At 37.4% G+C, this 12997-nt stretch overlaps 1 protein-coding gene across 21 annotated transcripts in view; it reads left to right on the top strand.

Moving 5' to 3' along the window:
• Positions 1-12997, top strand: part of ATXN2 (ataxin 2) — a 153654-nt gene that overhangs the window by 84768 nt on the left and 55889 nt on the right. For 14 of the 21 annotated variants that reach the window (XM_017542443.2, XM_017542330.2, XM_017542403.2 and 11 more), the window contains 7 exons: positions 1546-1637; positions 2118-2315; positions 3760-3938; positions 6064-6309; positions 8934-9116; positions 12197-12394; positions 12788-12895. In XM_017542443.2, coding sequence (XP_017397932.1) covers positions 1546-1637; positions 2118-2315; positions 3760-3938; positions 6064-6309; positions 8934-9116; positions 12197-12394; positions 12788-12895 — 1204 coding nt within the window. The remainder of the gene's footprint in view (positions 1-1545; positions 1638-2117; positions 2316-3759; positions 3939-6063; positions 6310-8933; positions 9117-12196; positions 12395-12787; positions 12896-12997) is intronic. The other 7 variants (XM_017542448.2, XM_017542399.2, XM_017542363.2 and 4 more) reach the window with 2 other exon arrangements.

Here is a 12997-nt window from a genome sequence, read left to right as displayed (position 1 = left end):
TTTTAGTAGAGACGGGGTTTCACCATGTTGACCAGGATGGTCTCGATCTCTTGACCTCGTGATCCACCCGCCTCGGCCTCCCAAAGTGCTGGGATTACAGGCTTGAGCCACCGCGCCCGACCGAGAACTTCTTAATAGTAGTTTTTTATGCACAGTGGGATTGGAAGATGATGCTTTTTACTGGATGTCTTTCTATATTGTGTGCTTTTTTAATGTAGGGCATACATTACTTAAATAATTTTAAAGCCTCCATAAGTAATTGTGATTTCCTGCCCATGTGTTTGGCACAAGGAGTTGCACTGGTGATAGGATTACATTATAGTCTCACCTGGAGTAGCACAGAGGACTGAAGGTTAATAGGTAAACTTTGAGGCAAACCTTAGCATTGAGGTTGCCATCAGCATTGCTTGGATGATGAGTCCGTTCTTCTGGGATGGATTATAGCCTTTACTGGACTTTATACTTTTTACCAGTAAGGCTTTAAAAAAGCCTTGAAAAAACATTAGAGAAGTGATTATCCAGACATTAATATTCACTGGTAAGTGATTATCCACACATTAATATTCTCTGATAAGACATTAATATTCCTGTGGCCCAGTTTTTTCATTCTTTTACTTTAAAGTTTGCAGCCTCAGCTGCTCTGCCTGTGGAGTAGCCATTCTTTTATTCCTTTACTTTCTTAATAAACTTGCTTGCCCCCAGCTCCCCACCAGCAAAAAAAGAATGCAGCCTCTCTTTTGTGAGTGGTGATTTCCTGTAATTCCCTCGTAGAATTGTGGAGTTACCTATGCTGAGGTTATAGGTTAGAGTATTGAGATCCAGGGTTGCCAATTCTGTGGCCTCACAACTGCTAATGGTAAAACCAGCTCTAAAGCCCAGTTCTCATGACTTTGTCCAGGGATTGCCTGTTCACCATTTCATGTTTCCTTCCCATTTGAGCATTCCCAGGAGGAAGGGGAGGTTGCCAGCCATCTAGTCCCATGGTCTCACCTTGGAATCCTTGAATATGGAGGAAAGCGTTGTCTTCTTCCTTCTTTCTCCCACATGTTGGAAATATTTTTGGCTGTTAAAAAGTACCCCTTGTTACATGTGAAATCCATTGTTTAAAAACAGTAAAATAGGGGTGGGGGACAGAGAAAAAAAAAAAAGCAGTAAAATACATACCTCCTGTCCTCCACAGACCTGAGGACCAGTGATCTCAAGAAGGTTACAGGTAAATGCAGCTGTCTCTACCGAAAGATGGCTTTTAGGGGTTAAAGAGAGAACCTTGGTCTGAAGGCTATTTTATGAAGTAACTAAAATGTTCTAAACTTTAAAAATAACTGTTCAAATAATTGCGTTGTATAGTTATTTACCAACTGGAGGGGCTGATAAGTAGAAGAAAAGTTTTTTCCTTAAACATTTTAAAGGAATATTTTTCTATTTTCTAATTAGCTAATTTTGCTCAAGTAGTCTATTAGATTTTTAGTATAGATGTTGGTTGTAACTGAATGAAAGAGGATAAGTACTTTGTCATTTTGAAAAATGAGCTTCATTTTCTTCTAGTCTAATGGATGGGATCCCAATGATATGTTTCGATATAATGAAGAAAATTATGGTGTAGTGTCTACGTATGATAGCAGCTTATCTTCATATACGTAAGTTTAAAAAGTTTGTTTTTATTTCAGTGCATTTGTCTTTGATTTTCATCAACTTAATTTATGATGTTAAATAAATGTTTTTAAGTTAAACAATTACGTGAAAGAGTTTTTCTCTTATTAGCAAGTGTGATAAATTCTCATTAAAAAGCGGAATAAATGTAGTTTGCCTGTTCCCTATTTTTATGCTCTAAACAAATTTTGGTTTTGTCTTTTAAGTTGCTAAAAAATAGCTAAATTTGCAAGGGCAGAGATTATGGTGAACAGTTTAACCAGTTTTTGAAATATGTTTCTCTAGAGAATAGGTAACAAAAAAAGTTCAAATTTTGATTTATAAATAAACAGATCACTGTAACTTTTACAGTTTTTTTTTTTTGACCTATATTCTAAACTCTTAACTTTCTTAGTAGTTGATTATGATAGATATATAAACTGTGGCTTTAAAGTACTAATTTTGCTTTTCTTTTCCTCATGTTTCAGGGTGCCCTTAGAAAGAGATAACTCAGAAGAATTTTTAAAACGGGAAGCAAGGGCAAACCAGTTAGCCGAGGAAATTGAGTCAAGTGCCCAGTACAAAGCTCGAGTGGCCCTGGAAAATGATGATAGAAGTGAGGAAGAAAAATACACAGCAGTTCAGAGAAATTCCAGTGAACGTGAGGGGCACAGCATAAACACTAGGTATTTAAAGGAAATCATGATGCAGTGTTTTGGATACACAACTCAAGGTCTGTGTGAGACGGTGTATTGTTATTATATTTCCTCTTCCTTTAATGTAGCTTAGGTAGAGAATGCAAGTAGAATTGGTTTAAGATTCTGTTAGAGAAAAGGTTATGGTAATCTTGGAAAATATGCTTTTGAGAGTAAGCTCTGTGTAGTGAAGTGTCGGTATATCATGGTGACCAATCCAAGGTCTTGAAGAGCTTGTTAAAATAGCGATCTGGTGGGGGACACGTGTAATGTCACAGCAGTACGATATGATTTGCTTGATTGAAGCCATGTTCAAAGTACTAGGAATATCCAGAGTGAGGAGGAGCTAGCATAACCTGTAGAGTCAGAGAAAGCCTCACTGAGGAGGTGACATTTTGTGATAAGATAATAGGGTCTTTGACACTCAGAGAGGAGTTGGGAGAATTTCTCACTTGATGAAAAGCTGTGTACAAGCATGGCTGTGTGAGAAAATTTGTCCAGCCCAGGAAAGGGCTGGTTGCTGCATGTGTCTGGAACACAGGGTCTGTGTCAGGTGCAGCGATGGCAGTTGATAGTAGGAACTGAGGTCATTGAAGGACGTGGTATGTCATGCTAAAAGAGCATCTGGTTGGAAGGAGATGGAATGAATAAACCCTTGGGCATCGAGGACTGGCTGAGACACAGAACAGTGGATTCAAATAGTTCAGCTCTGAGAACTTGGTAACCACCTAGATCAGAGATGAACCTGAGGCTTATTTGATAACTAAGTGACTTAGTGGATGTACTGGTAAGAGAGATGGGAAACATGGAGCAAGTTTGAGGGGGAAAACAATGACTATTTGGGCAGTTAATTGCATTTGAGGGACTTGTGGGTCTTTCATTTATTCGTAAACTTTTGTTGGGAATTACCTGCTACCTATTTGTTAAAGTAAGAGATGCATCCTGTCTTTAAGGCAGTCAGCTTAGAGTCTGGTGATTTAAATTGACACGTCCAGTGATAGATGTTGACACTGTGAGACTGGCAGTTCAGTTTGGGGTTTCATCAGCATTGCTGATATTGGAGACATGAAAAACCAAAGAACATTCAGTGAGAGAGGAGATCTCAGAGAAAATAAAGTTGAGAAAGTGAAGGACAAAAAATGTTGAAGATAGACCAAGATTGATAGTATCAGCCATGGAGAGGTCAAGTGAGATGAGAGTGAGCACACATCCGTTAAACTTAGTGCTTAAGAGCAGAATCTAAGGGAAGGAACAGGCCAGAGGCTAGTAGTCAGGGTAAGATGGAAGAACAGTGGCATCTGGGAGTGAGGCAGTTTGGTTTAGTGTAGAACCTTTTTGTAACAAGCATTCCCTTCTGCCTAGATGACTTTTAGATATGTTTCATTGGCCTGGTACCTTTTAGAATAAAATGATTTAGAGGATCTCTCATTTTCAGGGAAAATAAATATATTCCTCCTGGACAAAGAAATAGAGATGTCATATCCTGGGGAAGTGGGAGACAGAATTCACCGCGTATGGGCCAGCCTGGATCGGGCTCCATGCCATCAAGAGCCACTTCACACACTTCAGATTTCAACCCGAATTCTGGTTCAGACCAAAGAGTAGTTAATGGAGGCAAGTATTTTGACCAGATTTGTCAATATCATTGATCAAATAGTTTTCTAAATACTTAAAACAGTTTACATAACTGCTAAGAATGTGCACTTTAATGACTTGCGGAGTAGTTTTCACTTCAGCATTACTTAAAATTGGCTTTTGTGTCAAGCAAAGTAGTAAAACATTATATACGTTATTGGCATATACATTATTTAGCATGATGAAATACTCATGATATACTAAGATAAAGTGCTGCATTTAACCCAAGACAATCACTTGGCCAAAAACACTCCACATATAAAGAAATTGGAAACTTTGGATAGGTTCTCAATTTTAAAAACATAGATAATAAAATTATTTAGACATAATGTATATGGAAAATTTTAACCTATGTGCAACACTGTGGTTAATATAGATTCATTTTCATTAACTGTTTTTGTATTATGCTTCAAGAAAGGATCTCAGGTAACTTACAAGATATGATCAAGAGTCATGTGAAGAAAGTGACTAGAGAAATGTGCTTAAAAAACAACAAAAACAACTCAGTCTAAGGGTGGATGTTACAGTTTAGCAACTTAAGTTAAAGAAACCTGAATTTTTTTTTTTTTTTTTGAGACGGAGTTTCGCTCTTGTTACCCAGACTGGAGTACAATGGCGCGATCTCAGCTCACCGCAACCTCCGCCTCCTGGGTTCAGGCAATTCTCCTGCCTCAGCCTCCTGAGTAGCTGGGATTACAGGCACGCGCCACCACGCCCAGCTAATTTTTTGTATTTTTAGTAGAGACGGGGTTTCACCATGTTGACCAGGATGGTCTCGATCTGTTGACCTCGTGATCCACCCGCCTCGGCCTCCCAAAGTGCTGGGATTACAGGCTTGAGCCACCGCGCCCGGCCTGAAACCTGAATTTTTTATTAGGAAGACATTTTTTACTCTACCTGTAAATCTAGATTGAATATATCTTGTAGGTTGTGGATCTTTTCCATAAATCGGGGATACTGAACAACAGTTCTGTAGGTGGTATGGAAATGGCAATAGCAATAATATGTTACTAACTTTGAGAAAAGAGTGGATGTTCAATTTTAGATATTTAAATTTGGAAAGTTAGAAAGATAAAAATAGAGAACACTAAGTTTCCAATTTCATTTGTTTTCATTGAGTCTTTTCTCCAGAATTCCTCTCCAAATGGACACGCTTGAGTATTTTCTGTACTTAATATTGGGGGTGAAATTTCTTTGCTCACTGAGGAAAGATTTTAGTTGTTCATAAACAGAATTTTAAAGTTAAAAAACCTGAAGGGGCTGGACAATGTATGATACTCAAGTGTGTGGAACCCTATGGAGAGGAGACCTGGACTGTTTGATAAGATTAAGGTAAGTGATATGTAATGTTAAATACTAGCTGTATCTTTACCTGGGCATATACATCAGTATAGATTTATTTGGTGATGACTGCCTTGTAATTGCAGTATTTACTAAGCAGTCGCTTAGATAAGTGTTCAACTGTATAAATTATTTAGAAGGTCTCCCTTTTTCCAGTTTAATGAGATCAAGACTTTTTTGAAAGAGCAATGAATATTAGCATTTGATACTCCTGTGACTCTAGAAAAGAGTAATGTTTTATTTCTGCTTAAATGGGACTTGCTTAATGAGATTTCAAACTTAATTTTAGGTTTAAACCTGATGAAAATCTGATGACTATAAGGAACCAGCATTTCTAATTGGATATAATAGCTACTGCTTATTTTCATTATGTTTCAAAGTTAAAACTAATACAGTAAATAATCTTATTCCTGAGTAGGAATTATTATGATTTATTATGTGAAATTATCTAGTGTATGTTATATTCCTTTAAACAACTGATTACTTGAGAAACAGTTATAGAAGCAGGATTAATAGGCAAAGTCTTAACTGTCTTCTTCAGTAGTGTGTGTAGATCCTAATTAACCCTTTGGGAACGTGTATTCATTTAAACAGACTTAATCTTAAGGAGGTTAAAGTAAAATGTGAATTTATGTCAGTTAAGTTATGCTAAAACTTATCACAAATCAAATGACTGTCCTCAAAGGGTTAAAATGTACAAGAAATCATTTTTGTCATTTTACTTTTTTTTCTGTTTACTTTTTTCCCTCATTTTTTTCTTTAGTTTTTATACTTTCCTTCATATCATTTGTTCTGTCAGGTGTTCCCTGGCCATCGCCTTGCCCATCTCCTTCCTCTCGCCCACCTTCTCGCTACCAGTCAGGTCCCAACTCTCTTCCACCTCGGGCAGCCACCCCTACACGGCCGCCCTCCAGGCCCCCCTCGCGGCCATCCAGACCCCCGTCTCACCCCTCTGCTCATGGTTCTCCAGCTCCTGTCTCTACTATGCCTAAACGCATGTCTTCAGAAGGTACAATACCACAATTTGTTCATGTTTTTGTTTGTCTTTGTTTAACTCCTATGTGAGTTTATAATTACAAAATAGTTTCCTCTTCATTATTTAATAACCTATAATTTCTGTGTTTTAACTTTAGTTTATTAAAACTATTTCTATTAACCTTTTGTTCATTAGAGAGAAATTTGATAAATGTTGTGTGAAGCTATGAACTATCTGAATCATTGTTAAAAAGAGATTTATCTCTGCCTGGTAATTGTGCTTCTTTACAGCCCAAGAAAGGTCTGCCCCACAGCCTTATTTGCACTGTATGCAGTAGTTAATGATAAACAAATGAACTTTCTTCAGCCAGTCTTGAACTAGGGTTCATTTTACAGCTACTTAGCCAAGGTCTTAGTGAACCTTCCTATTGGCTGTAAGAAGGAATGGTGTTTTCTGGGTCCTTTTTGAGAGAGACAGCCCATATAGCTGCCTTCGTGTGTCTGCCCTTAGATTAAAGTAGTTTGATTTTTAGAATGCCTGAGGAATTCTAAATTTTAACTGAGTAATTTTTTTAAAGTTAGCTTTGCAATATTATATAGTGAAAGGCTGCTTTAATTTGGGAGAAGTCCTTTAAGATAAAATTATTGATAAAAACCACGTATGAATTTGAATATTTAGCTATTTTTTCCCTTCATCAAAAATGAGAATAAAATCTTGTAATTCTTAATTAGCATTTGGTGCTAAATCCAATATTGCAACATATCAAATACATGGATATGTTGTAGAAAAGTAACATTCTAATTTAAATGCCATGCATATATTAAAAACCTGTTTTCTGAATTATAATGTCCTCTTGATATTAGTTCTGAATATTTATGTTAAAATTTTAATTTGATTTGTTCATTAAAATTACGATTGATATTGCTTATGTTGGGACAAGTAAAGTTTTCTGCAAAAGTGTGTTTCTCCTGCTTCCCTGGAGAAAAGGAGGCTGCTTTTAAATAAATTGTTACCATCTAAGCAGGCAGGTCATGTGACTTTGACACATGTAACCTTGAAGAGTAAGTTCCACTGATTTTCAAGGTGATTTCTTTACTCAAAAGGGCCTTAATAGTGGTCACTAAATGCAGAGTTTTTTTTTTTTGCAGTCCATCGTTTGAATAAGTGATGTTTATATAATGAGAAAATATTAAATAAGACATGATCATTAATGACTGTGAACATCTTTATTACATTAAGATGTAAGGACTGCTCATGGACTATTCACACAGAAATACGCCTTCTGTGTCGTTCAGAGATGTCGAATATTTCCATTTGAAAATTATAGTGTATAATATTAGCATTCTTATAAAGATCAAGTTCATGTTTAAATTCTTCTTGGGAGCAAGCCATGGTGGCTCACACCTGTAATCCCAGCACTTTGGGAGGCTGAGGCAGGCGGATCACCTGAGGTCAGGAGTTTGAGACCAGCCTGGCCAACATGGTGAAACCTTGTCTCTACTAAAAATAGAAAAATTAGCCAGGCATGGTGGTGCTTGCCTGTAATCCCAGCTACTTGGGAGGTCTGAGGCAGGAGAATTGTTTGAACCTGGGAGACAGAGGTTGCAGTGAGCTGAGATTGCACCCCTGCACTTCCAGCCTGAGCTGTGGAGAGAGACAGTATCTCAAAAAAGAAAAAAGAAACAACAACAACAACAAAAACTTCTACTGGGAACACACATTAATTTGAAGTTCTAAAGAGTATGGCTGCAGGGTGAGAGTGAGGAGCCTTGGCTTTGCCATTAGGAAAGTTTTTCACTTGGTATTAGCATCAATAGGCTTCTGTGATGAGGGCCATTCTGTCTACTGTTCTTACTTGATAGATTGGTCTAATGTACAGTAGACTGATTTAGAAAGAATAGTCACTAATGGCATGGCAGAATCAATAATGTAGAATTTGGACAATTCATATAGTGCAGATTTCTTCCCCAAATGTCAATTATATTGGTTTTACAAGTCGTGTGTTAATAGAATTTTCAGCTCACAGCCTGCTAAGCCTAAGAAACTGCTTACTTATAAGTTTACTTAAAGTTTACTTAAAGTTCAAAAGTTGATGATTATGATACAAGAGATAAACTAAAATTTTTATGAAATTTAAGAAGACTTTGTACATATATTTTAGTAGTATCAGGGGTGTATAGAGATTAATAGTCTTCTATTTAAATTTTTTTTCTAATTTTAGAAGTAATATAGAAAATTTGGGGTGGGGAAAGGTAAACTGGAAAGCTAAAAACATTTTATGTAGTCATAATTTCTAGTAGCATTGTATTTCTTTACAAATAAGACATGGGTGAAACAGATGCTATAGTTCTAAGAGTTGACATCTTACTGTTGTTTTCTTAGCACAAATTTCATCCCTTTCTTTAAAAATAAAGGGAAATAATACAATTTATTTATAAAACTTTGTAGCATTCCACAAAATAATTCTGAAAGAATTAGGATGGCCAAAAAAATATGTATGGTGGTTTTTTTCTGTTTTTAACCAAGGAAAAACTGTGGAGCGAGAGAGTGTGTCTGTGTGTATTGCACGTGTGTGTGTGTGGATGGGTGTGTTTAGCAGAAAAGTAGCACTGAGGAACATCGTGGCATTTATGTAATGTTCACTCTTTCTTCCTTAGGGCCTCCAAGGATGTCCCCAAAGGCCCAGCGACATCCTCGAAATCACAGAGTTTCTGCTGGGAGGGGTTCCATATCCAGTGGCCTAGAATTTGTATCCCACAACCCACCCAGTGAAGCAGCTACTCCTCCAGTAGCAAGGACCAGTCCCTCGGGGGGAACGTGGTCATCAGTGGTCAGTGGGGGTAGGTAACACTTGGGCATAATGACGGTACTCATTTTATCATTATACTAGATTTAAAGAGAGCTGAGCTACAACTCTGTTTGAGGAAGTGTAAGTATATATATATATATATTAAAAATAGTAGAATCACCAGGAATTGGGAAATCCATATTTTTATTCTAGGCTCTGCCACTTATTCATCATATATTAAAGCAAGTCAGACACTAACTCTGAAGTTGAGACTTCTTAGTGAGTAAAGTGTTAATAATTCTTGCCTAGTCTTTGTAAGCTTGTGCTGAGATTTCTATAAGGTTCATAAATATGGATATATTATAAAACCATAAAGTTTTATAAAGTACATCTCTAATATGAGGCAAATACAGTATGTAATACTATTTGGAGGGACCATATTTCCTTTTTAGCAGCTTTGTTCATCAGTACATTATCTATAAACATTTATTTTCGGCTTACATTGTAGTGTATTTCTATAGCATCTGTATATGGCACTAATTCCCAACTATGTTTCCATAATAAGGAATGTCAAACACAAATGAAGTGTCTAAGTTTTATCTGTGATTAGCGTAAGGAATATGCTGACAGTCAGCAGCTATAAAAGTTAGATGTTGTCAAGATTTTACGGTAAGGCTGACTGCTTTTCCTACTTTGCCAATAAATCCTTAATGCTTTGTTTCCATAACTGTGGTGAGCAAGAGCTTACGAAGAATGCTTAAAAAAAAACAAACAACTTAGTCTATTTCAATCAGTCCATAGAACCTTTAAAAGAAAAAAGATGAGCCGGGTGCGGTGGCTCACACCTGTAATCCCGGCACTTCTGGAGGCCGAGGTGGGGTGATGACTTGGGGTTTGGAGTTCAAGACTGGCCTGACCAACATGGTGAAACCCTGTCTCTACTAAAAATAAAAAATTAGCCGAGCATGGTGGCGCATGCCTGTAATCCCAGCTACTCAGGAGGCTCAGGCAGGGGAATTGCATGAACCCAGGAGGCAGAGGTTGCAGCAAGCCAAGATCATGCAATTGCACTCCAGCCTGAGTGAAAGAGGGAAACTCTCTCTCTCAAAAAAAAAAAAAAAAAGGGGAAAAGGAAAAAGATCTTCATGCTTAAGCAAAACAAAACAAAAAACCGCAGCTGTGTTAAATCTGTTTTTAGTTGATAAACACTTCTGCTGAGCTTCATGTGATGTACATTCATGTCATTGTACCATAAATTCCTTTGTACTTTCCGTTTTCTTCCTTGTTCTTCAATTATCTCAAGACTACCAAGAAAACAAAAAATTTTTTAAATCTTCTTTAGCCAGCCAGGTGTGGTGGCTCACACATGTAATCTCAGCACTTTGGGAGGCTGAGGCGGGTGGATCACGAGGTCAGGAGTTGAAGACCAGCCTGACCAACATGGTGAAACTTTGTCTCTACTAAAAATACAAAAATTAGCTGGACATCGTGGAACGTTCCTATAATCCCAGCTATTTGGGAGGCTGAGGCAGGAGAATTGCTTGAACTGGGATCCACGAGGCAGAGGTGCAGTCAGCCAAGATTGTGCCACTGTACTCCAGCCTGGGCTACAGAGTGAGACTCCATCTAAAAAAAAAAAATATGTCTTCAGCTGTTCTATTAGTCTTTTGACATTACTCAGATGGTCTGGAAATGAATTTTGAGAATAACATGAATAGAAGTGAGAGAATATAAACATAGTTGTTGGAGATAACACTCAGAATAGCATTATAGATTTGCTCTTTTTGCTAATTTGAAAAATGGCAGTTGTTGAATAATACTTTTCTTCTGACCCTTGTGACTTAAAAAAAATAAAAACACTAAAATGAAGTAATCGAATCATTTTCTCTAAACTTCGAATCTGAGCTTTGCAAATAGGTTTATAATGGTATATGAAACCTGTTAGGCCGGGCATGATGGCTCACACCTGTAATCCCAGCACCTTGGGAGGCTGAGGCGGGTGGATCACGAGGTCAGGAGTTCAAGACCAGCCTGATCAACATGGTGAAACCTCTTTTCAACTAAAAATACAAACATTAGCCAGGCATGGTAGCGTGTGCCTGTAATCCCAGCTACTCAAGAGAGGCAGGAGAATCACTTGAACCTGGGAGGTGGAGGTTACAGTGAGTTGAGATCGTGCCACTGCACTTCAGCCTGGGTGACATAGCAAGACTCTGTCTCAGGAAAAAAAAAAAAAAAGAAAAAGAAAAAGAAAGAAACTTACTTGGAAGTCATATGGGATACAAACCCTGCTTTTATTATCTTCCCCATTTGACCTACTTGGGTCTCAGTTTCCTTAATAACTGTGAAGTGGATCTTGATGTTGCTATAAACAATGTATAGGGCTGGGCATGGTGACTCATGCCTGTAATCCCAGCACTTTGGGAGGCAGAGGTAGGCAGATCACCTAAGGTCAGGAGTTTGAGACCAGCCTGGCCAGCATGGTGAAACTCCGTCTCTACTAAAAATAGAAAAATTTAGCTGGGCGTGGCAAGCGCCTATAATCACAGCTATGTCAGAGGCTGTGATTATAGGCAGAAGAATCACTTGAACTCGGAGGTGGAGGTTGTAGTGAGCCAAGATCACGCCACTGCGCTCCAGCCTAGGTGACAGAGTAAGACTGTGTCAAAAAAATTAAAAAATAATAATAGAAAAACATAGAGGATTGGCTACAAGCTACCAAAAGGCATTTTAGTATATTATTCGAAAGAGGAAGGAACAAGCCTACTTGTTAGGGATCTCTTCTTCCCACCAATCTTAAAAAAAAAAAAAAAATCAGTTGAACTTTATGTGGAATGTTTTTATCCTGCCTTAGGAATCCAGTTTTCAACTTCATTCAGAATACTGTTTTCAGAATTAATACATTTAGTTAGGAGAGAAAATTATACTTAACGTATTTGTAATTGCTGTTGTTCTTCAGATACTTGTGGTTTTAATTTCTACCAAATTCCTAACACTTTGGAAAAGTAAACAGTAATGGGATAAAGAGTAAGAGCTAGAAAGGACTGTTATACCTAGATCTTCAGAGAAGCCTCTTTGAGGAAGTGACATTTGAACTGAGAATGTAATAAATAAATTTTCCCTTTCTTTTAGTTCCAAGATTATCCCCTAAAACTCACAGACCCAGGTCTCCTAGACAGAACAGTATTGGAAATACCCCCAGTGGGCCAGTTCTTGCTTCTCCCCAAGCTGGTATTATTCCAACTGAAGCTGTTGCCATGCCTATTCCAGCTGCCTCTCCTACACCTGCTAGTCCTGCATCAAACAGAGCTGTTACCCCTTCTGGTGAGGGTACGTAACAAAGGGCTTCTAGATCCATAATTCCATTTATGAAGTTGAATGTTAGAGGTTAACGTTATATGAAAAAATTCTGGGTTATTTTTATTCATAGACAAATATTTTTAACCCACATTTAAAAGTTTATGTAAATTTTGATGTTGCTTAGTACTACTAATTTAATATATATTATGTCTGTTATAAAGGTAACACTCTTGGGTGTTAAATACCTATGTAAATAAAATTACTGCTGTTTCATATGACACCTGCAAAGAAAAAAGCCTCTGTTTAAATGAAAGCATTCTTTTCCAGAAACATAGGAAATCAAAATTATTATTTAGCGTTTTCTTGTTTTGCTTTTCTAACTTCTAACTCTGATTTTTTTTTTTTTTTTTAATTGTTTTCTAGCTAAAGATTCCAGGCTTCAAGATCAGAGGCAGAACTCTCCTGCAGGGAATAAAGAAAATATTAAGCCCAATGAAACATCACCTAGCTTCTCAAAAGCTGAAAATAAAGGTTAGAGTGTAAAGAGTCATTAGGCTTAACTGTAGAAATAGGAAGGAGTATGTCTAATTTCATGCCCATACAGAATATTTTTGTTCAACATTTTTCTTACTA

The sequence above is a fragment of the Cebus imitator genome, unplaced genomic scaffold (genome assembly GCF_001604975.1).
Source record: "Cebus imitator isolate Cc_AM_T3 unplaced genomic scaffold, Cebus_imitator-1.0 Scaffold8, whole genome shotgun sequence".
Taxonomy (NCBI): Eukaryota; Metazoa; Chordata; class Mammalia; order Primates; family Cebidae; genus Cebus; species Cebus imitator.
The sequence above is the reverse complement of the archived record's forward strand: the minus strand, read 5'-3'. Positions and strand labels throughout refer to the sequence as shown.